This window comes from Lampris incognitus, chromosome 9 (genome assembly GCF_029633865.1).
Source record: "Lampris incognitus isolate fLamInc1 chromosome 9, fLamInc1.hap2, whole genome shotgun sequence".
In the NCBI taxonomy this organism is placed as follows: domain Eukaryota; kingdom Metazoa; phylum Chordata; class Actinopteri; order Lampriformes; family Lampridae; genus Lampris; species Lampris incognitus.
The window spans coordinates 4,542,451-4,566,991 of NC_079219.1; the positions used below are offsets into that span (position 1 = coordinate 4,542,451).

The 24,541-nt window shown below is 44.5% G+C and overlaps 1 protein-coding gene across 1 annotated transcript in view; it reads left to right on the top strand.

Moving 5' to 3' along the window:
* Window positions 1-1,355: 1,355 nt before the first annotated feature.
* Window positions 1,356-24,541, top strand: part of csf3r (colony stimulating factor 3 receptor (granulocyte)) — a 29,309-nt gene continuing 6,123 nt past the window's right edge. The window contains exons 1-11 of the mRNA XM_056286309.1: window positions 1,356-1,444; window positions 12,012-12,122; window positions 13,565-13,639; window positions 14,657-14,953; window positions 16,604-16,736; window positions 16,855-17,021; window positions 19,143-19,306; window positions 20,987-21,137; window positions 22,288-22,370; window positions 22,502-22,709; window positions 23,496-23,687. Of these exons, the coding sequence (XP_056142284.1) occupies window positions 13,576-13,639; window positions 14,657-14,953; window positions 16,604-16,736; window positions 16,855-17,021; window positions 19,143-19,306; window positions 20,987-21,137; window positions 22,288-22,370; window positions 22,502-22,709; window positions 23,496-23,687 (1,459 nt within the window). The 5' untranslated portion in view covers window positions 1,356-1,444; window positions 12,012-12,122; window positions 13,565-13,575. The remainder of the gene's footprint in view (window positions 1,445-12,011; window positions 12,123-13,564; window positions 13,640-14,656; window positions 14,954-16,603; window positions 16,737-16,854; window positions 17,022-19,142; window positions 19,307-20,986; window positions 21,138-22,287; window positions 22,371-22,501; window positions 22,710-23,495; window positions 23,688-24,541) is intronic.

A 24,541-nucleotide genomic window follows, 5' to 3' on the forward strand; every position in this document is an offset into this window, starting at 1 on the left:
TGTAAACGTGTTAGTCCGACTGAAATTGTACTAAATCGAATTTCTCGAAGTGGGACTAACACACCTAGATAACGCGGTCGGGGGTCGGCCCTCGGCGTTCTGCGCATGATCCCGCGGCGGCCTTTCACCCGGAAGTCGAACAAGCGTAGCGACAACAGCATCAACATGGCGGGCGCTGGAGCGAGAACCAGGCGTTTCTGGACAGACGAGGAGAGAAACGTTATGTTGTGTCAGCTGAAGGAGTTGGGTATCCTACAGTACACGGATGGAAGGAGACCGCGGAATGGCGGACTATTTAAGAAAGTGGCGGAAAAGTCGGACGCAGCGGGATTTAAAAGAACCCCCGAGCAAATCCGCTCGTTAACTTGCTTGTCGTGTGACGCAATAGGTAAACCGGAAGAAGGTCCGATCGCAACCAGCTGAAAGGTTGACGCTAGATCCGACGGGGCACGGAAGTAGACGTGATTGGTTGTTGCGTCGGCCAATAGACAGCGCGGAACCTCGAAGCGCGCTGACTGCCGGAGCGACAGACAGAGCAATAGTTGGGGCGAATTAAGTTAACGTTCGTTAGCTAGCGATAGCAATAGCGGCAGGGTTAGGGTTACAGTACGATCTGGCAATGTTAAGGTCTGCTGTAAGCTAGCTAGCTAGCCAGCTAAATGTTTCAGGTTTCAAGTCAGTGCGCTTCGAGTTTTCGCGCTGTCTATTGGCCGACGCAACAGCCAATCACGGCTGCAACAGCCAATCCCCCGGATCGGCAGAGGGGGCGCAGCAGCGACCGGGATGGCTCAAGAAGAGCGGGGTAATTGGCCCGATATAATTGGGAAGAAAAATTGAAAGAAAGAAAAAATAGCAACTAGCTGAAAGGGGGCATATCGCCACCTACTATACCGGGGTCGGACATACTTCAGTCAATAAATCGTTTGGGCTAATTGAGCTATAACTGTAGCTCGACTTAACTGTGCATGTAAACGCATTGGTGTGTGTGTGTGTGCGTGTGCGTGCGTGCGTGTGCATGTCTTCCCTTGCAAAAAAATCGTATACTTGAAGTTTATTTTATCAAGTAAACTTTAAACTTCAAGTAAAGTCAAGTTCAAGTAAAGTTCAATTATACATATCTACTAGTAGTATACTTGCAAGTATACTTAAGCATCATTTTGTTTAGTATATCGCTTAATCACTTAGAAAGTAAACTGAAAGCATACTCGCTGATTTTTAGTTTAAAATAAGTCATCAGTATACTAATAGCAGACTCGAATAAACTACTTTTTTTTCTGTAAGGGTTACTGGAAGCAGTGAGGTTTCAACGCACCCAAAACAAGGATGTTGCCGTTAACATGACACCGTCCTCCTCCACCCTCTCCCCTGTTCAGTCACTCCATCCTACATGACAGCGCTGGTCAGGGCGTCATCTCGTCTGGGGTCTTCACACGGTGGCTGTCTGGTGAGTCGGCCACGTCTCTCTCTATCTCTCTTGCCTCATCTGAGACCTGGGCCCTTTGTCCACTGCCTCTGTTGACTAAGAGACACCCCGGCCACTTTGAGGTAAGCTGAAAAAGAAATAAAGTATTGGTTGGACGGTAAAGGAGAAGTTACATCGTCCACATCAAAAAAGTATACTTGAAGTTAATTTTATTAAGTAAACTTAAGTAAAGGTCAAGTATATTCTAATATCAATACACTAGTGGTATATTTGTAAGTGTACTATTGCAATACTTCTCTGATAAGTGCTTAAAAAGTAAACTGAAAGCATACTGATTTTTAGTTTAAAATAAGTATACTGATAGCACAATTGAGTAAGCTACATTTTTGTAAGGGAATTGGCAATATATCGGAATGTTAGTTTTCCTCATTCGGAGTTTCTTTGTCGTAAGTCGAGTGAGGCTAATTTTCTTTAAAAGTCATCGCTGTTGTAAATGTTCACACACGTTCAGTTTCGACACCGACAGTTAAGTGGATTTCTGAAATCCACTGCCTTATAGCAATACCGTAAAGTGAGGTTTTTTAATCGTTAATTCTGCTTTACACGTCACAGCTATTTTAAAAGTATTTCTCCAACATTGCGAGTGTGCATTCCAACATTTACACGTAAGTGGATTTCTGAAATCCTCTCCCTGATAAGGTTATACCTGATATCATGTTCAAAAATACTATGCTCCTTTCCTTTTTAAATTATTCATGTCTAATTTATGCCGCCATAACAACTAACACAAACTATATAGGTACAGCTGAAAAAAAAAGGAAAAAAACAGCAGGCAAAATGGTGACTCTGGTTGTATAAATTGTTGAAATTGAAATAAAAACTAAGTTCAAGAGAAAAAAATACTACGCTGTACGCTGTACTTTCTATAACTGGGATTGTGAAGCCCTTTCAGGACCAATCGGTGATTTAGGCCTTCACAAATGAAACTGATTTGACTTGACGATCCAAAACCACCGGGCCTGTAAAACGCTGAACATGGGCGTTTTGCAAATACGAGATAGTAAAGTGGACAACTCATCTGATAATCTTCAAGCTTGCGGGTTTACTTCCATCGTTGTGTGGAGATGGGTGTAACGTGGGCTAAATGGTGCATGGTAAAGGCCTCATGCACGCACTGGAGCGACGAGAGAATGGAGGTATGGAGGAAAAAGTAAAACTAATGCTTACGCTCTTTTCACCGGTTCCAAAAAGAGGATATGAAAGAGATTGTTTTCCTTCTCTTGGAGGCTGGGATTTTTTTTTCTAAAGACTGCTGACACCAAGGTCACATTAGTATTTCTGACACTGAGGTCACAAATACTGTGTATTTCATCAACTGTTTTTCATATTACCAAAATTATAATTTTGGGTGTGAGAAATAAAGCAAACATGTAGAAATATGGGTCGGTTGGTCACGGCCCTCCTCCCTTGTAAGGATATTGCTAAATCCTGAAAGTGGGTTTTTTTTTTGTAACCCCTGACCACAATAGGACAGGAAACATATGGCGGGTATAACAAAACACCATTTCCCCTATCTACGGTATTATTCTATGGTTGTTCACTCTCGTGAATACTGACCACATGAAATTGCGGCACGTTGCTGTTTCGCAAGGAAAATTTTCTGAACTTTGATGTAAATACCGCTGTGCGTTTGCAGGATAACAGCACATATAGTGGACATATTAGAGGATTTGCACTGGTGTGCTTTTCAGTAGGTTCACAGAAAACGTCCAGTCAGTACACAGTCAATACAGAAGAACTCCAGCTCAAGTTATTAAAGCATGTCAACTAACATTTGTATGCAAAAACCATTACACATTTAATACCAGCCTTCTCTCTCTCTCTCTCTCTCTGTCTCTCCCTATGTCTGTATCGTTCTCCCTCTCTCTCTCTCTCTCTCTCTCTCTCTCTCTCTCTCTCTCTCTCTCTCTCTCTCTCTCTCTCTCTCTCTCTCTCTCTCTCTCTCTCTCTCTGTCTCTCTCTCTCTCTGTCTCTCTCTCCCTATGTCTGTATTGTTCTCTTTCTCCCTCTCTCTCTCTCTCTCTCTCTCTCTTCTCTCTCTCTCTCTCTCTCTCTCTCTCTCTCTCTCTCTCTCTGTCTCGCTCTCTGTCTTGCTCTCTCTCTCTGTCTCTCTCTCCCTATGTCTGTATCGTTCCCCCCCTCTCTCTCTGTCTCTCTCTCCCTATGCCTGTATTGTTCCCCCCCTCTCTCTCTGTCTCTCTCTCCCTATGTCTGTATCGTTCTCTTTCTCCCCCCCCCCTCTCTCTCTGTCTCTCTCTCCCTATGTCTGTATTGTTCTCTTTCTCCCTCTCTCTCTCTCTCTCTCTCTCTCTCTCTCTCTCTCTCTCTCTCTCTCTCTCTCTCTCTCTCTCTCTCTGTCTCTCTCTCTGTCTCACTCTCTGTCTCTCTCTCTGTCTCACTCTCTGTCTTGCTCTCTCTCTCTGTCTCTCTCTCCTATGTCTGTATCGTCCCCCCCCCCCTCTCTCTCTCTCCCTATGTCTGTATCGTTCTCTTTCTCCCTCCCTCTCTCTCTCTCTCTGTCTCGCTCTCTGTCTTGCTCTCTCTCTCTGTCTCTCTCTCCCTATGTCTGTATCGTTCTCTTTCTCCCTCTCTCTCTCTCTCTCTCTCTGTCTCGCTCTCTCTCTTGCTCTCTCTCTCTGTCTCTCTGTCCCTCTCTCTCTCGTTCTTTCTCTCCCCCCTTTATCTGTATCTTTCTCTCTCTCTCTCTGAGCGGAAGTGCGAGTGAGCATGCGGCGCAGACGCCCGAGAGCGGTTGTGAGCGTTTTTCTATCTTTTTTGCTATTTTCTCCTTGCCAATATTGAACATAGTGTGTTTTGGAGGGGTACTGGTTTGGTTTGTGTATATAAGGAGGTTTCAAGAGGTTTTGTGTGTGTGTGTGCGTGTTTTCGGTCGGCGTGCTACACGCCGGTATGGAGTTTACCAAACTCACCAGGGAACATGGTCTTAAAGTGTCGCCCAGTTTTCCATGTTGGGTGGAGGACTGTGCTTTGGCAGTCGGAGAGGTTATGGGTCACAGCAGCGTTAAATCTGCTGCTAGGGGGCGCTGTGGTGATTTTGTCGACGCTGTAGCCAAAGCAAACAAATTGGTTGAAGCAGCGTTGTTGTTAATGACAGCTTCATATCGGTGTCGCCGCTCACCACGCCGTCACAAGAGTCACCATTTCAAACATCCCGCCGTTCATCTCCGATGAGTTTTTGACAAGAGCGCTGTGGAGGTATGGGAAAGTAGTTTCATCCATCAGGAAACTGTCATCTGACTGCAAATCGCCGCTGGTGCGACATGTAGTTTCACACAGACGACAGGTTCAAATGATCCTGAACAAACAAGACCAAGACTTGGATGTAGCTTTTAGGGTGGAGGTGGATGATTTTGACTATGTCATCTTTGTAAACTCTGGGACCTTGAATTGTTTTGGCTGTGGAGGAGAGGGTCACCTGGTTCAGACAAGTCCTGAGAAACACTCCTCTGAGGACAAAGCACAGTGTGAAGGAGAGAGAAGAAATAAACAGGGTGAGACCAGGCAGAACAGTGAAGAGACAGCAGAGAAGGGACAGAGTCCAGACCACGTTGACAAAACGGAACCACCCAAACAGAGTGGAAAGTCTACAAAGGAAAACGTAAATGTTGAGAAGGAATCACGAAGTGAGCAGGCAGTGGCATCAAACACTACAGGTGGAGTAGCAGAAGGTGTAGTGTTGAGCAGTGATGAGGATTTGGTGGAGGACGACAAAGTCTGTAGCTCTCCTGTACTAAAGAGAAAGCAGTCGACTAAAACGAGTGGCTCTCAAGCCAAAAGAGGAGCATTGACAAGGGAGCGAAGCAGGCAGTATGAGGAACAACTGTCTGAGGTTGAGTTGGGTATGGAGGAAGAGGAGGGTGACGGGGACTGTGGTATAGACAGCCAGGTACCTGTATTAAAGGAAAAACAGCACGAGGTACAAATGTCGGGAGATGAGTCTAAGGAGGAAGGTGGTGGTGTAGACAGCCAGCCTCACACTTCCTCCCAGTTGTCAGGGGCAATGACTCAAGAGTACTATGATGCCCGCCGAATCAAGATTTTCTTGCAAAAAAACAACAAATTTGAGAAATGTCAAAATTGAGGACTTTTTTGCCGACAAAGAACTGTTTATGCACTCTGTTAAATCTCAGATGAGAAAAAAAAGAAGAATGGGGCTACACTGATCAGGAGATGTACAGGTTGAGGAAAATGGTTCCGAAGCTCAAACAGGAATCACAGCATGAAGAGTCAGAAGCCGTATAAGACAAGTCATTTCCTGTTCTGCTCAATGCTGTTTTTTATCATGTGTTTCTTCTCATCAGTCTCGATGGCCAACCTCAAAGTCTCAACACTTAACCTGAATGGAGCAAGAGACGTGAGAAAGAGAGCTTGTCTCTCTGAATTTGTAAAACTAAAGCTCGTTGACGTCATGTTTGTCCAGGAAACACAGTGATATAATGAATGCCACTGACTGGAAGAAGGATTGGGATGGTGATGTTGTCCTAAGCCACTTGAGTAAATGTAGTGGAGGAGTGGCTCTCCTCTTTTCGAAAAGTTTTTTACCACAATCTTATGTGGTAGAGGAAATAGTGGAGGGTAGATTGATGGTAGTTAGAGCCAAATATGAGTCCTTCGCTTTGGTGTTTGTAAATGTATATGCTCCGAATGCAGGGCCTGACAGAGTTCCGTTTTTAACTGACCTCAGTGCAGTTTTGAATCAGTGTGGACCTGAAGAGTTTCTGTTTCTGGGAGGGGATTTTAACTGCACAGAAAATGACAACATGGACAGGAATCATATTGAACCTCATGCTGCCTCCAGACGTGCAATCAAGCAGTTGATAGTAACTCATAGTTTGGTTGATGTGTGGAGAGAGATGCATGAGGATGTCAGGCAGTACACCAGGGTTCATAGTAGAGAAGCATCATTTACTATGGCACGGCTGGATTGTTTCTATTCTTTTAGGCATAATGTCAGTATTTTTATAGAATGCAGGATTATGCCTGTAGGTTTTTCAGATCACTCAACGGTGACATGCAATGTTTTCATTGCAAACGTAAAGCAAAAGTCTGCTTATTGGCATTTTAACACTGCTCTGCTACTAGATGCACACTTTAAAGAAACCTTTAAAATTTTTTGGGATGTTTTCAAAACTAGGAAAGGGGAGTTTACGTCTTTGAAACAGTGGTGGGATTATGGGAAAGTGCAGATCAAGCAGCTTTGTCAACAGTACACTCAATGTCTCTCGTGACATTACCAAATCTACGAGGGATCTAGAGACTGAAATAGTGGCACTGCAGACTTTTGCAGGGTCCAAAGGAAACCGAGGCTGTGTTGAAGACCTCAAGTCCAAAAAAGCCTTGCTGGCTAAATTGCTGGGTGTTAAGGCACAGGGGGCATTGGTCCATTCTCGTTTTCAGAGTGCCGCCCTGATGGACTCACCTTCAAAGTTTTTTCTTCAGCCTGGAAAAAAAGAATGGACAAAGCAGGTTCATTCAAGCCCTAAAGTCAACAACAGGACACCTGCTGACTATGGCCAATGAGATCCAGAAAAGAGCTGTGGATTTTTACTCTCTTCTGTAGAGCAGTGAGTACACCGAGAAAGAAGGGGCATTTGACAACTTCTGCAGTGGGCTGCCCAGAATCTCAGAGGAGAGTAACAAGGAGTTGGGGGGTCCTCTGACTGCAGAGGAGCTGTCCACGGCATTACAGAGCATGCAGGGGGGGGAAGGCCCCTGGGATTGATGGACTCCCGCTGGAATTCTACAAAGTTTTTTGGTCTGAGCTGTGTGACGACATCACTGAGGTCTTCACTGAATGTTTTAATGACTCCTTCTTGCCCCAGAGCTGCAGGAGAGCTGTTCTGACATGGTTGCCAGAAAAGGCGACCTGCAAGATATCAAGAACTGGCGTCCGGTCTCTCTTCTGTGTGCAGACTACAAACTGCTTTCCAGAGTCCTGTCCAACAGACTGAAGAAGGTGATAGACCAAGTCATCCATCAGACCCAAACCTACTTTGTGCCCGGCAGGTCCATTGTTTACAATGTGGCACTAATTCGGGATGTTTTGGAAGTCTCTGGTCCATTGGGCTTTGATGCTGGTCTGGTTTCATTGGATACGGAAAAGGCGTTTGACTGGGATGAGCACAAATACCTATGGAAAGTGTTAGAAAGGTCTGGCCTCAGCCCTGGACTTGTTGCCAAGATTAAGGTTTTGTACAAAGATTTTGAGAGTGTACTGAAAATTAATGGTGTTTTGTGTAAACCTTTCTAAGCATGTAGAGGTATAAGATAAGGCTGCTCACTGCCGGGCATGCTCTATACGCTTTCGATTGAACCCTTATTACACAATTTTCGCTCTTCTATTGGTGGTCTGTGTTTGCCTGATCTTGGCACAAGAATTGTCTTATCTGCGTATGCAGATGATATAGATATCGTCATAAAAAGTCAAGATGATGCTGATCTGATTGAGAAACTTTTGAAAAGGTTTGTGAATCTTTCAGCTGCCAAAGTAAACTGGGCAAAAATCGAAGCCTTAGTGGTTGGAAAGTGGTCTGCAGGTCTCCCTCAGCTGCCAGGGGGGCTAAATTGGAAGGGGGGGGGGGGGTTTCAAGTACCTAGGAGTGTTTCTGGGTGATGACCAGATGGTTTGGAGAAACTGGGAGGGGGTGGTGGAAAAGGTGGAGGGGAGATTACAGAAGTTGAGATGGCTGTTACCACAGATGTCTTATAGGGGAAGGGTTTTGGTCGTTAATAACTTGGCAGCCTCCACCCTCTGGCACAAGCTAACCATTCTGGAGCCCCCTGCCGGATTGCTAAAAAAAAGTACAGTCTATCTTTGTGAACTTTTTTTGGGATAACCTGCACTGGGTACCACAGAATGTGCTATACCTACCAAAAGAGGTGGGAGGGCAGAGTTTGGTGCATCTGGAGAGCAGAGTAGCAGCCTTTAGACTACAAATCATACAGCGCTACCTCGCAGGGACTGATGATGTGTTGTGGAGACCTCTCATGAGTGTTATTTTAAAGAAGGTACAGGGTTTGGGTCTAGGCGCTTCTTTGTAGCTAACAGACTGTGTTTTTAAGAACATGCATGACCTGCCACTTTTCTATCAAGGATTGTTTAAAGCTTGGACTCTATTCAAGTGGTGCAGACTGGAGCCTACAGCATCTCTGTTTTGGCTTCTGGAAGAACCCCTAATCCATGGGGCCAGACTGGACGTTCAGGATGACAGCAAACCAGGTCTCAACCGGAGGCTATGCTCAGCTGGTACTGTTAAATTGAAGCAGGTTGTGGATGCTGCAGGTCCAATGCTTCTCGACACAGAGGCAACGGCTTCACTGCTGGGCTTGAGGTCAAGCAGACATACCAGAGATGTTCTGAATGCATGGCTTAGAAGACTCACCAGGGAGGAACTGGACATGCTGCATGACTATGCCACTGGGACCGAGACTCCTGATAATGGAGATCCGTTCCCTGAGTTGGGCCTTCAAATGGACCAGACTGGTCTAACGAGACCTTTGCAGGTCCCAAATTTGGCTACTAAAATGGACCTTTATGTGTTAGATAGAAAGGTCTTGTACAAATGTTGTGTGTTGTTGCCATGAACAAGAAAATACTGATTGAGAGAAAGGACACTCTATGGAGAACAAGGCTATAAGTGGCAGATGATTGTAAGCCAGTGTGGAGGGTGCTGAACAAAAGGTCAGGTGACTTGCAGTGGAGGATCCTGCAGGGAGCACTGTTAATAGTTTCCTCTCTCAGATTAACCCAACTGTTTCTGTGAAGTGTCCTTTCTGTCAGTCGCCAGAGGCAATGTTTCATTGTTTGGTGGAATGTGAAAGACTTCAGGTGCTTTTTGAAGCTCCACGGATCATATTCTCACACTGTGATGAAAGATGGAATGAAACTGTTTTTATCTTTGGCGCTGGGTACAAGAGGAAGGGTGCGGAAAAGTGGCAACTGTTAAATTTTGTAGTGGGGCAAGCTAAGTTTGCGATTTATAGGAGCAGGAAAAGTCTGATTAATAATGGTTCGGAGGAAGATTTACTTCCGTTGTTCATTGCAAGGGTGAAGGCGAGAGTCCGAGTGGACTTCAGCTTCTTCACCTTAATGAACAACTTGGATGAATTTATTTCTAGGTGGTGTTTCAGTAAAGCCATTTGTTCAGTCAGTGAGAGGCAACTGGTATTTCATTCTGTCTTTGCGTAGTATTTCTTTTGACCCTTTGGGAGTATGTGACTTTGACCACTGTTCTAAAAAAAAAGACTTTTTTTAGACGGCTTAATGTGAAGGAGTTGCTCGTGTTGATGTTGTGAAGTGGATGTGTCTTTGTTGGTTTTTTGTTTTATGTAAATTAAAGAGTTTTTTAAAAATTCAAAAAATTCTCTCTCCTTCTCTCTCTCTCCCCCCCTCTGTTTGTATCTCTATCTCTTTCTCTCGCTCGCTCGCTCTCACTCTCTCACTCTCTGTCGCTCTCTCTCCCTCTGTATCTTTCTCCTTTTCTCTCTCTCTGTCTGTATCTTTCTCTCTCTCTCCCTGTTCCCTTTCTTTCTTGTGCTTTTTGTAGAAGCCACGGGCAGTTAGCTGTTTGCAGTGGAGGGACTTCTAGAAAGGACAGCAAAGTAGAAACGGGGCCTTTATGAACACAGCTGATAAGAAAACAAGAGAAGCTCCATCACTTTCAGATGGACTGTTAAAATTGTTGATTTCTGTGGGCCACGGTAACACAACGCTGCAGCTTTGATTGATAGTTGCCGTCTTTATACATGCAGTACATCCTCGAACCCGGTGGTTCCTCGTGTGCTCTGCATTTGAACACTTTGACAAGACATACAGGTGTTCGTAGGGCAGGCCTAGTCAACTGGTGGCCCGCGGGCCAAATCCGACCCGAGGATTATTTTTTTCCGGCCCTTTGATCAATTTTTATGCGAATTTTGCTGCGAGGTTTGATAATTTAAATATACCTGCAGACGTGATGCTGTTTACCAAGGACGTCTTTGCTATTGATGCTGGGGGAGAGTCTGCAGCCAAAGCCAAACAGCTGCTCACGTCACTGGATGAAGGCTCCCTGCAGTTAGAACTGATAGACATCCAAACATCATCTGATTTAAAGCGAAAACTCAAATCTGTGGGATGTGAGCAGTGTTGGGTGCAACTTAACCAGGTCCAGTTCCCAAACACCAGAAGGTTGGCTCTTCCTACTGGCTGTTTGGTACAACGTATACATGCGAGCCACGCTTCTCACATATGAATGCAATAAAAAAACAAACACACGCACCTCCCTTACCCACCTCCACAAGGGTCTGCGGATTGCTCTCACCTCCTGTGAGCCTAACTTTACAGCTCCTGCAAAGTCAAATAAGTGCAATTTTAGTCACTGGTTAGACAACAAATGGAGCCCTGGTTTCTAAACGTGTCTATGGCTGAGGCCATTTCTGGTGACTTGAGAGAGGAGAGGTGTTCTGTTGCAGCAGATGTGAAATGACACTGATTAGAAGACAAACAGAGCACTTGTAGATGTCCATCTGCCTGTCCATTAGCCCTGTCGTAAGGAAGACGTCTTGAAAAGCAAATTCAAACATGGCCTTGATTTCACATGAACATTTTTAGACCATCAGGAGCACTAGAATTATTGGTACCACTTTATGATAACTACACAAATGAAGCATTAGTTAAGTATTAGTAACTACTGAATTCATCATTTGTAAAGCGTTTGTAGAGCAAGACATGCACCAATGGTTAGTGTGTTAATAGATGTTTATAAATACTTATTAATACTGCAGTTCATGATTAATTCAGGTAGTTAGTAGTTGTTAGGTAAGTATTTTGTATGAGCTCATCTAAAGTGAGGACTAGCTATGTCTTACAAAGCATTTACACATGAGACTGAAGGACCAGCAGCACCTTGAGACTCACAAAAGTCAAAAGGATCATAAGATCCTTTGGAAAGTGTAAGTACACGATTAACACACTATTTACATGTACATTTGTGCATGAATTAATCATGAACTGCAGTATTAATAAATATTTATAAAACATCTATTAATACACTAACCATTGGTGCATGTCTTGCTTTACAAATACTTTACAAATACTTTACAAATGATGACTTCAGTAGTTACTAATACTTAACTAATGCTTCATTTGTGTAGTTATAAAGTGTTACCGGATTATTTATGTATCTTTTATGGAAATAATCTTGAATAATGCACGTGCCTTCCAACGGGCAAATCAAACCCCAGAACATCTGCTGACAAAAGAAATGAGGATGTAGTGTGAGTACTACTCTCCAGACTTTACCAGAGGCTGGTTCCCTGCCTGCACTCAGTTGTGTTACAAGAGCGCAGGAAGTTTCCCAATACTGAAGGCCCTGTTACTTGGCGGTGTGTGTGTGTGTGTGTGTGTGTGTGTGTGTATGTGTGTGTCAGTGTGGTGCACGTGTTTTAGGAAAATGAGAAGGATGACAATGTGTGCCATACACAAAGTAGTGATCAGCAGTCCTCATAACCACACTGTTGTATTTTCCAGACACGTCTATGCTTGAGGGTGGCCGTATTTGTCAGTGATGTTTGGTCGGCCCTGAAACGTCAGGACATCAGTCACAGTCCTAAGTGATTGATTCATGTCTGTGGAATGGTGGTAAGTTTTCTAATAGTATTTTCTTTTTTCTTTTTTTTTCTTTTTTTTTTTAAAGTGTTTATACAGTACATGCTTGAACACTTCTCTCTGCTTTGCAGTACATATGATAGCAATCTAATTGTGGCATCTGATTCTTGGTAACACTTTATAATAACCACACAAATGAAGCATTAGTTAAGTATTAGTAACTGCTGAATTCATCATTTGTAAAGCAAGACATGCACCAATGGATAGAGAGTGTGTTAATAGATGTTTATAAATACTTATTAATACTGCAGTTCAAGATTAATTCATGCACAAATGTACATGTAAATAGTGTGTTAATCATGTACTTACACTTTCCAAAGGATCTTATGATCCGTTAGACTTTTGTGAATCTCAAGGTGCTGCTGGTCTTTCAGTCTCATGTGTAAATGCTTTGTAAGACATAGATAGTCCTCACTTTAGATGAGCTCACACAAAATACTTACCTAACAACTACTAACTACCTGAATTAATCATGAACTGCAGTATTAATAAGTATTTATGAACATCTATTAACACACTAACCATTGGTGCATGTCTTGCTTTACAAATGCTTTACAAATGATGGATTCAGTAGTTACTAATACTTAACTAATGCTTCATTTGTGTAGCTATTATAAAGTGTTACCTAATTCTTAAATACGGGTTGTTTAGCATCACTTGACGCACACATATAGTGCTTGTTGCAGTCTGTTTAGTATATGACCTGCCATACCCCGCTCAACATACATGACAAATTTGCTATATATGCCCAGTAAGGGTAGTTAACTTAAAAAAAAAAATGGACAAACACAATGTTCTGATGGCTGCTAAGTATTTCAACTTTCTAACTGAATGACAACAGAACGAGATCTACAGGTACCGTTTGTCATCTCCGATTTGCCAGCTGAAACTCTCATTTTAACTTTGCATTAGCAAACAGAGCTTTATATTTCAGACTTACTGTGAAATCATGTTGTGACGTGTGATGCAGATGTTGTGCGTGCTAATTTCCTCATTTGTGGCTGCGTTATGACAGCTGTCATGCGCTTGGACTTGAGCAGTCTGTGAAAACAAAGATGCCACTGCAGAATTTCCAATCTTTTGGTTTGGACAGCAGCAAAAAAAAAAAAGTTTCATCAGGCATCTCTTTATATTATAATATTATGCATTTTGCAGATCACTGTCTCGCTCACGCTCGGCTGCCATGCCGGCCGTTTGAAACTCGGCGATGATGATACCTTTTGAAAAGACAGAAATTACCCGTTTCAATTGCCCTCAAACAACGCAGCCCATCCCTCAGGAGAAACGACAATTCAAAAAAAAAAAAGAAAGAAAAGAAAAGGGGGATGTTAGGCTAAGGGATATAAAGGGTTTGAATGTTTGTAATTTTACTTTTCTTACTGAATACAGCTCATTTTGTTTTGTCTGCCTCACAGGTTTTATCATTATGGCGTCCACATGGGTATCAGCCGTTGCCGTGCTGCTGGCATTTGGGAATGCCGTGAGAATTGGTGAGTGACAGAGCGCTTCTAAATGACAGTACCTTTACCACCATGAGCAAGTACAATTACTAAAACACACCGCCCTCCCCACTTCTTCAGATTGTTCTAATTAACAAGTCAGCATAGTTTATGGTATAAGAATAATAACTGACAGAGGACTGGGCCTCAATCAATCAATCAATCAGATAAAAATTAGTCAACTCTGGAACATTTATTCAGGTTCATTAATGTGTATTGTCAATTATAATTATATGTTTAATGATATTATTATATTAATATCTAGTGATATTATTATATTAATTATTATTATATTATTATTATATTTAGTAATATTATTATATTGTGGCGGACACTAGGGGCTATGCCTCTCACCCAGCAGGGCTGTGAGCTGGGGGCGTGGTTTACGTTCCCGGGCTCTCTGGTGCAAGGTTGTTCCTGTTTCAGTTTGGTTTTGGAGCTGAGGAATGAAGTTCAAACTCGCCTTCGTCTCCTGTGTTTTTCCTCATCCTGCCACAATATCAATATTTACTAATATTGTTATTATTATATAGCCCAACAACTGCTGGGATAGGCTCTAGCATCCCTGCAACCCTGACAGCAGGATAAGCAGTTTGGATAATGGATGGATGGATTATTATTATTAATGTTATTATTGTCATTTTATTATTGTTGTTGTTGTTGTTGTTGTATTGTTAATGTGTATTGTACTGTATGTGTACCAGACAAATAAATACAAATACAACGTTTATATAGTATATTTCATACATTAAAATGCAGTGCAATTGCATTAATTGGATTGTTTTTATTCTACATTAGATGAAAGTGCACAGATAAAAAAAAAGTAATGATAAAAGAAGAAAACAGCCAGAGTAAATAAGTAAAATGACAAAAATAAAACTATATCAATCAGTCAGTCATCATCTGGCAATAGGTATTTTCTCAGGCTGGTGTTTTTGGAAAGAATCCTCTTCATATTTTGTGACGATGCTCTGCTTTAAAACCTCCTTTCCTCTTTTGTTTTGTTAGACGATGACCCTTTGCCGTGTGGCGAGGTCCAGGCGTCCAGCTCGGTGGTGGTCCTGGGCTCCTGCGTGACCGCCACCTGCGTCATCAGAGAGGACTGTCCTCTGGCCAAGGGACGCAGCGTTGACATAGAATGGCACCTCGGCCGCCGCCTTCTCCCCAGCAGCCCTGTAGCCAACGTCAGCAGCAGGACCTCCACGGTGGTCATACCGAGCTTCAACGACACCCGGGCCCACCTCACATGCTGCATTCAGGCCTCCTCTTGTCAAGTAATTGGAGGAATTGAAATCAGAGCTGGATGTGAGAATGATTTTTACATGGGTTTTTTTCTGGGTTTTTTTGGGGGGGGTTATTAGTTGTTATTATTTTTTAGGTGTACGGTGTGCTAGCAGTTACAGCATGGGTTTAGTTTATCTTAGCATGACAAATTAGAGATTTGCACTGACTAATTTTCTCATCACTATTTTTCTCATCTCTGTGATAAATCTCAGCTACAAAACCAGAACAGGCAAAACTGAAAGGTTGGGTAGAATCAGGATGAGAGACCATTATTTGTCAAGTTCGTTCAGGAATTTGGTTTGGCACATTGCACACACACACACACACACACAAACACACACACCCTATTCACAGACTGTAAGACATTGGCCCTGTGTATCTGTTCTGGGAGGTTAAGACCATCCATTAGGAAACGAACGCCTCTGCTTTTCCCAGGATTCTCTTTGTTTTCCGTTCGGCTCTACTGAAACTAAGATATATATTACACATACAAGTACATCTGAGCCAACAAAGAGCAGAGAAATGAAATTTTCTCATGGAGTTTATGTTCCCCTGTGCACTTTGGACATTGCCTTTATTACCTTGGATTCTTTACCCTGTGATGGCCTGGCGGCCTATCCGGGGTGTCTCCCCGCCTGCCGCCCATTGACTGCTGGAATAGGCTCTAGCATCCCCGCGACCCTGACAGCAGGATAAGCGGTTTGGATGATGGATGGATAGACTGCTCACATCCACTGTGATAGACTGCTGTACGCACAGCGAGAAACACAAGATGAGAGGACAGTCCAAAAAATAAAGGAAACTACAAAAAAAAAATCACTGTCAAGGAGAACGAGCACCAGCCAGGATGACTGTCGGAACTCCCGGTCTGCACGGCACGGGCTAGCTGTTAGCTTAGCCTGCCCTGCTTCTGCATCCTGTCAGACCACCCTCGGTGTTCCCTCCTCGGGGGCAGCTCCGGGCAGGGCGGTGGTCCCTGGGCCCCACCGGACACTGCAGACCAGGCTACCCCAGCCAATCCAATGCCAGCTGTCCCAGCCGGACATCTTTGACACACCTCCCCGCACTCAACATGATGACACTAAAAACACAGTCAATAATAGGCGAGGCCGCCCGAGACCGCCCTCGGTGTCATTGGAACTGCCCGTCTATAAGGGCTAGCAGCTGGCTTAGCCTCTCCTGCTTCCGTGTCCTGTCGGACTGCCCTCGGTGTTTCCTCTTTGGGTGCAAGTCCAGGCAGGGTCGTGGGCCCCTGAGCCCACAGGACGCAGCAGACCAAGCTCTCCCATCTGATCCAACACCAGCTGTCCCAGCCATCAAACGAAGATGAAACAAACTTAGACACAGACGTGGACAAAGAGACTGCATGGACAGTACTGGGTGAGGCCGCCATAAACATAAGTTCGCGCCGCCATCTTCCCACTCCCGTACCCTACTGGGTGAGGCCGCTGCAAATGTGAATTCGCGCCACCATCTTCCCATCAAATGAAGAAACCAAAGGATGTCTTTCCATAGTACACTTGCAAAAACAATTAACTTTTTTCACATTTCTATAATTTTTCCGTCATTAATAAGAGTTTCATCCATTGAGCTCTAAGACTATTGTATCGACTGCTTGGTCATATCTGTGACTCTGTCTCTAAACCTTTTGCAACTTACTTCTATCTATAGATCCACCGACAGTCCCACAAAACCTCACCTGTCAGACAAACCTGACCAGCCCCAACATCATGATCTGTAGCTGGGACCCCGGACAAGAGAGCACCCACCTACCAACAAAGTATACCCTCCACACAGCGATACGGTAATATTTCTCTGTGGATGACATCCAATGAATACCCAGTCTATCCACGATGCATCAGATATTGGTTGAAGATCGAACATTATATATTCATTCTTTATGACCATTTCCTCATTTTCAGGGATTCAGAGGAAACTCATACATATGAGCTACCAGCAGGGATCCATCGCTACACCATCCCTCGCTCTGACTTTGTCTTTTTCTCAGACATGGAGATATTTGTCAAGGCAGTCAATACACTCGGTGAAGCCACCTCCACACCAATCGTTTTGGAGCCACTTAGGTCAGGTAGGTGCTTGGAGAAAAAAGATATCTAAATTTTTTTTCGTAAATTAAAGCTAATACAACAAGTTTCACATTGATTATCTACTACTACTTTCGGCTGCTCCCGTTAGGGGTCGCCAGAGCGGATCATCCGTCTCCATCTCTTCCTGTCCTCTGCATCTTCCTCTGTCACACCAGCCACCTGCATGTCCTCCCTCACCACATCCATAAACCTCTTTGGCCTTCCTCTTCTCCTCTTCCCTGGCAGCTCCATATTCAGCATCCTTCTCCCAATATACCCAGCATCTCTCCTCCACACATCCAAACCATCTCAATCGTGCCTCTCTTGCTTTGTCTCCAACCGTCCAACCTGAGCAGTCCCTCTAATATACTCGTTCCTAATCCTGTCCTTCTTCGTCACTCCCAATGAAAATATTAGCATCTTCACCTCTGCCACCTCCAGCTCCACCTCCTGTCTTTTCGTCAGCGCCACTGTCTCTAAACCATACAACATAGCTGGTCTCACAACCATCTTGTAAACCTTCCCTTTAACTCTTGCTGGTACCCTTCTCATGCAAATCACTGCTGATACTCTTCTCCACCCACTCCTCCCTGCCTGCACTTTCTTCTTCACCTCTCTTCTGCACTCCCCTTTACCTTGTACAGTTGACCCCAAGTATTTAAACTCATACGCCTTCATCACCCCTACTCCTTGCATCCTCACCATCCCACTGTCCTCCCTCTCATTCACGCATAGGTAGTCCGTCTTGCTCCTACTGACTTTCATTCCTTCTCTCCAGTGCATACCTCCACCTCTCCACGCTCTCCTCCACCTGCACCCTACTCTCGCTACAGATCACAGTCCATGTTTTACATGGATTATCAGTCTCAATTTAAATTTGATGCCTCTGTATGACCAACATGAGACCATCAGCAAGGAGATCCAGGAGATTTTGTTTTATGATGATTCCAAATGCTTGTCTCCGAGTCGGATTCCCCTTGAAATCTGAACAAACAATTTTCGGCACACAAACGGGATACATAGCCACAATTAGAGATACAGCACCTCATTGATGGATATCTTGCAAACAGCTGTTTCTCCAAAAACACCATGACTTCTCTCACTCTTCTCTTCAAAACAAATGCATCAGCTACCAGAGGGTGAATGTGGATCTTTGTGCAGCAAGAGCCAACGCTTGTGCGAAATCAAGTTGTCCTTTTGCAAAACACTACCGCTTTTGTCCACAAGTCAGGGGGGCGCAAAGTCAGCGAAAATCCAAAACTCTTCATTGCAGCTTGAGACTGTCCTCCACCAAAAAATGACCCCGTAGGTCGTTTGTACAAGCAGCTTATTACGACCTATAGTTACGTTTTAAGCTACTTCCTCGCGGTCCTCCGTAATTATAACACGTTACTTTCCCTGTAACAATAAGCATCTCCTTCCATAAGCTGTCATGAGAAGGAATATTAATAAAAGCAAAGTTTAATGTCAAATAGCGGTTATAACGTCCACACTAGCTGGCTTTCTAACTTGTGGCTAACGTTAAGTTAGCTCTTATAACGTTATTCATGTGTAAACACACTGCCAGTAGCAATCTTACTTACTATACTAGACGGAGAAACAACACAAAAACACACTGACTACATATTCTATTGTTCTCACATTGTTTTAAAAACCCACAATGCACAGAGGCGAAAAGTATCTGTGGCATATCTCCTGCCGCCGGTAGGGGACGCTAATTTAGGAAACGCTCCTGTGGGTCGTATTAGAGGACAAACGACCTATCTGGTCGTATGGGTTGGAGGACTCGTTGTGCAGCTTTAACTCAATGCAACGCCCCTTTACATTAAGTGAAAGTGTGCAGATAAAAACAAGTTTGTGCTGAAAGAAGACAAGATAGAATAGATGAATAAATAAATAATAAGATGAAAATTTGCCCATAGGGGTTGCACACCGATCATGTTACAAAACACTTCATGTTGCATTTGCATTTACCTAAGTTTGCATAATGTTGTCTCCGCGAAACAAAAGAAAGAAATATAAATTCTTGAACAGGCAGAAAAAACAGAAACAATTTAGAAATGAATGTATGTAAGCGTTGCATTGTTCAGCGCTATAAACGGTGGCATTTTCTTCTATTTCAGCCAAATTTGACCCTCCTGTTCTGAGGGTTCATGCTGAGCCACATCGGTACGGCTGCCTGGGACTGAGCTGGGCTTTGGCCCCTGACCAGGCCTGGTTGTCGGACGCATCGCTGAGCTTCGAGGTGCGGCTGAAACCTGAGGAGAGCAGTCGCTGGAGTGAACCGGTAAGTACAAAGCATCTTTTCAATGGACAGGCTTTGATTTACTGGTGAAAACTAATCATAGCAGACACATTTGCGCTCAATCTGGGGCACTTTTGTTACGTACAGCTCAGTTACGGCACTGGCAACTGTTGTGTGGGCCAGACATGGCCCATATGTCATAAGCTGGGCCTGACTTGGGTTACAGCACATACTATGTGGGCCAGATGTGGTCCAAATTCAATGAGTGAGACTTGACTTTAGTTAAGGCACATGCTGTGTGGACCAGAAGAGGCCCAAATGTCATGACCGGTGGCTGAGTTGAGGCAGCCACACTCACCCTGAGTCAACGCCGTCCTTCAAGGCCAAATGTGGGCTGTAAGATAACTGCAGATGGGGGCCATATTTGGGCCAAAAATTCTTTGCTATCTGGGACTACATATACTCAATGGTAATAGATATGCAACTAAAAATACTACTGCTACTATTACTAGGGGTCGCTAGATCATCCGTTTCCACCTCTTCCTGTCCTCTGCATCTTCCTCTGTCACACCAGCCACCTGCATGTCCTCCCTCACCACATCCATAAACCTCCTCTTTGGCCTTCCTCTTCTCCTCTTCCCTGGCAGCTCCATATTCAGCATCCTTCTCCCAGTATACCCAGCATCTCTCCTCCACACATGTCCAAACCATCTCAATCTTGTCTCTCTTGCTTTGTCTCCAAACCGTACAACATGAGCTGTCCCTCTAATATACTCCTTCCTAATCCTGTCCTTCTTCGTCACTCCCAAGGAAAAGCATAGCATCTTCACCTCTTCCATCTCTAACTCCGCCTCCTGTCTTTTTTCTTCTTTTTTTTAAACCACTTCCCATTTAAACCCTTGCCCACTTCTTCTTTTGCAGTCCATCGAAACGGTGATGACTGTGGTGCAGTTTAAGCTCGGCAAGCACGCCTGTCGGCCATCAGGCCCGCATTAGAGCGACAGTATCGTCCACATTTGTCACGGACGAATGCTGTTTGAGTTAGTGTGTTATGTCTTGCATGGTGAGCCTTATCATAGGCTTCTTGCCCACTTAAATGCCTGCACAACACTAAAACCTCTTATTTTCACTGGACACATCCGAGTCAGGAACATGGACCCTGGTGCTCAGCTTGACATTTGGGCGCAAGCCACATGCAAAGAGATGAATTTCAGCAGGGAGGTGCTGCTGCTGCGGTCGTAGGCTTGGCTGTGTGATGTGATATGAGTTACAACCCCCCAGCTACACCCTTCCACCTTCCACTATAAATAAAAGGAGTATTTGAGCAAGAGACATAATGAAAGGGAGGGGTGGGGGAGAGAGCTGATACAGTTATCAAGAGAGACAACCCAAAGTTACGTGGTTTTGTATTTCTCAGTAGTTCTAATTTGAAACTAATTTAATTGATTAATCTCATTTTCAAGCCTCCGATGGGGATATATGGCTATATGGATATATGTGTAGGTGTGGCTGCTGTTGTACATCGGTCAGTGAATGGGCGCCGTCATCAGAGGGTGTCTGTCACCAGAGGGTGTCTGGCATACCAAAGTGTTGTCGCCAACGACAGAAAAGCATACATACACATGAACACACCTGCAATGTTCTAGAGCCTCGTGTGTGTGTGTGTGTGTGTGTGTGTGTGTGTGTGTGTGTGTGTGTGCGTGCGGTATACCCATGTGTTAGATTCCTGTGAGCCGGGTCAGCTCACGCAGGCCTGTGGAAGTATGCCGGCTGCTCCATGGGACGGAGTATCACACCCAGATCCGAGTCAGATACCAGCAAAGCCCCTGGAGTGAATGGAGCGGCGAGTGCCGCGGAGCCACTTTAGAAAAGGGTAGGCTTTCCATCAATTCTGTGCCTCAGTGTGACAATTTGTCACTTCAACCTTTTCCAATCTATTTCTTATCCACCCGTTTCCTGGCCTTTTCAATATACGCTAATGTCATGTTCTACAAGCTCCCATTACTCCCCTCGAACGCGCCGGCTGGATTGATGTATTGACTTTTGTTTCGCTCTCCGGTACTGAATCCATACAACTGCCATGTGTGGAAAAGTTATATTCTCTGAGTGAACAGTGCAGACTTTTAGATGAGCCGTGAAGTTGAACAACCCAGTCTCACCAATCTGCGTACAAATAACACGATACTACACTTTGCATGCAGTGCATACGCCAAAATCCAATTTTACATGCAGATGATACGCCATCCTTCCCATTAACTTCTGTGGCGAGCTGATGCGTCCAAATACCACGCTTCACCTTGAATGGTCATGATGTCACCAGCGAGGCTCAGTTCACCCAGTTCACCAGAAGCGCAGGCATCCACAACCAGGGTTAGGGTTAGGGTCAGGGTCAGGGTTAGGGTTTCAGTCAGGGTTAGGATCAGGGTCAAGGTCAGGGTTAAGGTTTCAGTCAGGGTTAGGATCAGGGTTAGGGTCAGGGTCAGTACGGTCAGGGCCAGGGTTATGGTTTCAGTCAGGGTTAGGGTCAAGGTCAGGGTTAAGGTTAGGGTCAGTAGGGCCAGGGCCAGGGTTAAGGTTTCGGTCAGGGTTATGTTCAAGGTCAGGGTCAAGGTCAGGATCAGGGTTAAGGTCAGGGTTATGGTCAAGGTCAGGGTCAGGGTTAAGGTCAGGGTTTGGGTTAATAAAATAACTAAAATACTACTGTTAATACCATGATTTAATTACAAAAAGATGGTTTCCCCTGCTTACCTGTTTGTGGATGTCCACACATCAGGTGACCTGGACGAACTGATTCTTGTGGGCGAACTGAGCCTCGCTGGTGACGTCACGACCATTCAAGGTGAAGCGTGGTATTTGGACGCATCAGCTCTCCACAGAAGTTAATTGAAAGGGTCGGCGTATCATCTGCACGCAAAAATCGGATTTTGGCGCATGCATAACACGCAATGTGAATATGTAATATCATGTTATGCGTATGCAGATTGGTGAGACCGGGCTCAGTTGAAAGATCTCTTTCTTTTCAGCTCCCACTGGGCGACTGGAGGTCTGGATGAAGGCGACTGGGGAGCAGAGGGGAAGACATCTCGGCAAACAGTTGTTTTGGAAGGTACAAGCACCGCAACTACGACCAATGTCTCACATCCGTCACAAACGGGACACATTTACTCTTCTAGCGCTGCCCTGTTGGTTGTGCACGAGGCCCGTCCTGAAATGCTCTTCTCACTTTCCCTGTCGTAGCCATCGAAACAATTCCGCGCCAACGGTAAAAATGTGTCGTACATCGTCTCGCTCCAAAGACTGCCAGGTGAGAAGGGACAAGTGTGCTCTACGTCGGGACGCTGTTGCTCTTTCCAGCTTCTGAGAGGAGTAAGGAAAGTGTTCCTACGTGCTGCAAATGCAGCGGGAGAATCCAACGCCACCGAGGTCCCCGTGTTGCAGCGAAAAGGTAATGCTTTATGGCGCAAAAAAATAAAGACCTTTGAATATTGCCCCTTTTCCACTGCATAGTACCGGCTCAACTCGACTCTACTCTATCCGACTCTACTCGCTTTACCTTGGGGGATTTCATTTTCCACTGCACGGCGAAGCCCTGCTGGTCATTTTTGGGGGTGGTTTTTTTTTCCCCCTTTTTCTCTCCAGTTGTACTTTTTGGCAAATTACCCCACTGCTCCGAGCCATCCCGGCTGCTGCTCCACCCCCTCTGCTGGCCCACGGAGGGCTGCAGACTACCACATGCTTCCTCGATACATGTGGCGTCACCAGCTGCTTCTTTTCACCTGACAGTGAGGAGTTTCACCAGGGGGACATAGCGCGTGGGAGGATCATGGTATTCCGCCCAGTTCCCCCTCCGCCTGAAAAGATGCCCCGACATCCCGCAGACACAGCCAATCGTGTCTGTAGGGACGCCCGACCAAGCTGGAGGCAACATGGGGATTCGAACCGGCGATCCCTGTGTTGGTAGGCAACGGAATAGACCGCTACGCTACTCGGACGCCCCATTTGTGGGCGTGTTGACTAATTGTTTTTTTTTTAAAGATTTTATTTATATTTAAATAAATATACATATATTTTTTTATATATATATATATATATGAGTATATATATATGAGTCGGGCCGGTACCATGCAGTGGGAACGGGGCGTACGCCTGAACCGCTTTAGAAAGTGTGTCAGATACAGCGTGGTGTCGTGCAGTGTGCCCACAAAGGATGGCGTGTGTTTTGTGCTTTCAGCTCGTGGGGCAATATCCTACATTACAGTCCTTCCTCGTGACGATGACGGCTCCCTGCTGATCCAGTGGAAAAGCAGGGCCTATTCCGCCATCACTGGCTATGTTGTGGAATGGGCACCTTGGTTAAATAACGACCCCTCCCTCGTCCTTTTTGAGCTGGCCAACAGAACCCAGTCAAGCCTTTTGATAACAGGTACGCGCGCGTGTGTGTGTGTGCGTCTGTGCGTGTGTGTGTGTGTGTGTGTGTGTGTGTGTGTCACATGGTTTGCATCAGAGGTGTTCTCAATCTACGTTCCCCTTTTTCACACGCCACTTCGTTGGCCACAACTCTGTTCAGGGATTTCTGTTAAGCCAGTCAGCCTGCCGTTACACTGTTTTTCTATTGCCTAAATGTGTTTTACAGTCATTTATTTCATGTAATTAGTGAAGGTAACACTATAAGAACTACACAAATGAAGCATTAGTTAAGTATTAGTAACTACCGAATTCATCATTTCTAAAACAGGACATGCACCAATGGTTAGTGTGTTAATATATGTTTATAAATATTTATTAATACTGCAATTCATGATTAATGCACAAATGTACATATAAATAGTGTGTTAATCATGTACTTACACTTTCTCAAGGGTGTTATGATCCTTTAGACTTTTGTGAGTCTCAAGGTGCTGCTGGTCTTTCAGTCTACCTGAATTAATCATGAACTGCAGTATTAATAAGTATTCATAAACACTAACCATTGGTGCATGTCTTGCTTTACAAATACTTCACAAATGATGAAATCAGTAGTTACTAATACTTAACTAATGCTTCATTTGTGTAGTTATCATAAAGTGGTACCAATAATTCTAGTGCTCCTGATGGTCTAAAAATGTTCATGTGAAATCAAGGCCGTGTTTGAATTTGCTTTTCAAGGCGTCTTCCCTACGACAGGGCTAGTCAACTACTTTCTTATGAGGGCCAAATGATGATCTCAGTGGTTACTAATACTTAACTAATGCTTCATTTGTGTAGTTATTATAAAGTGTTACCTTAGTGAAATGCAGG